Source organism: Octodon degus, unplaced genomic scaffold, assembly GCF_000260255.1.
Source record: "Octodon degus isolate 3935 unplaced genomic scaffold, OctDeg1.0 scaffold00016, whole genome shotgun sequence".
In the NCBI taxonomy this organism is placed as follows: Eukaryota; Metazoa; Chordata; class Mammalia; order Rodentia; family Octodontidae; genus Octodon; species Octodon degus.
Window position 1 is genome coordinate 17,768,217 of NW_004524592.1, and position 1,591 is coordinate 17,769,807.

At 35.2% G+C, this 1,591-nt stretch overlaps 1 protein-coding gene across 1 annotated transcript; it reads left to right on the plus strand.

Moving 5' to 3' along the window:
* The first annotated feature begins 1,019 nt into the window (after positions 1-1,019).
* Positions 1,020-1,327, plus strand: LOC105741588 (40S ribosomal protein S27-like). Its single transcript, XM_012513701.2, has one exon. The coding sequence runs from the start codon at positions 1,020-1,022 to the stop codon at positions 1,272-1,274; it is 255 nt and encodes an 84-aa protein (XP_012369155.1). The 3' UTR covers positions 1,275-1,327.
* The last annotated feature ends 264 nt before the right edge of the window (positions 1,328-1,591 follow it).

The window sequence follows — 1,591 nt, forward strand, 5'->3', positions numbered from 1 at the left end:
TCAGACCCACATATGCAAATATTGTATGGTCTCCCTAGTGAAAGAACCTGAAAGAATAAATAAAATCTGAAAGGTATAATAGATGTAGAAAAATAGAAGGAAACTGAATATAAGGAACAAACAATGAAGATGAAGGAAAGCAAAAAAGGGAGAAAAAAAGGAGGAAAAATCATGTAAGTACATACTCAGGATAGCTGACATGATTGTACTACTAATTCCATCAGTTCTTTGAAAATAGCAGTTAATGTTAAAATGTTTCACTTTGACTAACTATATGCTAATATCTATAATCTGAGCAACTACATCAAAGATAGCAATGTACAATACAAAAAGCATGGTTGAATACCTCTCATCTTGCTCTTCTAAATGTGTACCATTTCTAACATCTTATCAACTATGATTATAATATTTTTAAATAAATTTTTAAAATAAGGTAAAAAGGACAAGAAAAAAATTAAGGTTTATTGAAAACAAGTGTTAATGTTCAATTATTTCTCCGATCTTGCATAGTTGTTTCTGTCAATCTGAGCAACAGATTTGACAATAAAAATATGTAATATAACAACCATTATTAAGGTCTGGCCAGACAATTCAGTTGATTAAAGTGCCTGCTTAGGCAAACACAGAGACTGAGGTTCAAACTCCAGCCTGCAGTGCCAGCCCCACCTCCGGGGCTCCCTGAGATGGCAATTGAGACTGGGTGTGGTAGCACACCTGTAATCCCAGTGCTTGGGAGGCTGTAAACAGGTGGATCACTATGAGTCTGATCGGTGTAGTAAGACCTTGTAGACCCTATACTAAATACAAAAAAAAAAAAAAAAAGTTAAAAAATATATAACAACCATTATTAATTTGCTATTCTTGTTTTGAAAATCTGTACCATATGTATTGCACGTCACCCTGTTTCTATCTTTGTTTTTGGTATTTGTTTTTGCTGTTGTTTTTGTTTTCACTCTTTAAAATAACATTTAAAAAAAAGAAAAGAGCCTTTCTGGCGGTGATGACCTCCCCATGACAACATGCCTCTTGCAAAAGATCTCCTTCATCCCTCTCCAGAGGAGGAGAAGAGGAAGCACAAGAAGAAGCACCTGGTGCAGAGCCCCATTTCCTACTTCATGGACGTGAAGTGCCCAGGATGCTATAAAATCACCACAGTCTTTAGTCATGCACAGATGGTAGTTCTGTGTGTCGGCTGCTCCACTGTCCTGTGCCAGCCTACAGGAGAGAAAGCAACGCTCAGAGAAGGATGTTCCTTCAGGAGGAAGCAGCACTAACAGTATCCTCAATCAAGATGAGTGGGAAGCCATCCCAATAAACACATTTTGGAGATATATATATATGAAAAATTAAATAAAATTGACAAACCCTTAGTCAATCTTACCCCCCCAAAAAAGAAAGACTTAAATCCATGCAATTAGAAATAAAAAGGCTGAAATAACTATTGATCTTGCAAAAATCTAGAAGATAATCAATACCTACTTTGAAAACCTGTATTTTAATAAAATGGAAAACACAGAAGAAATAGACAGATTCCTACATATTACAAATTACCAAAGCTAAATCAAGAAGATATAAAAATTCTAAATAAACC

Coding starts and splice junctions, on each gene's coding strand:
- LOC105741588 (XM_012513701.2), top strand. CDS start 1,020: ATGCCTCTTGCAAAAGATCTCCTTCATCCCTCTCCAGAGGAGGAGAAG.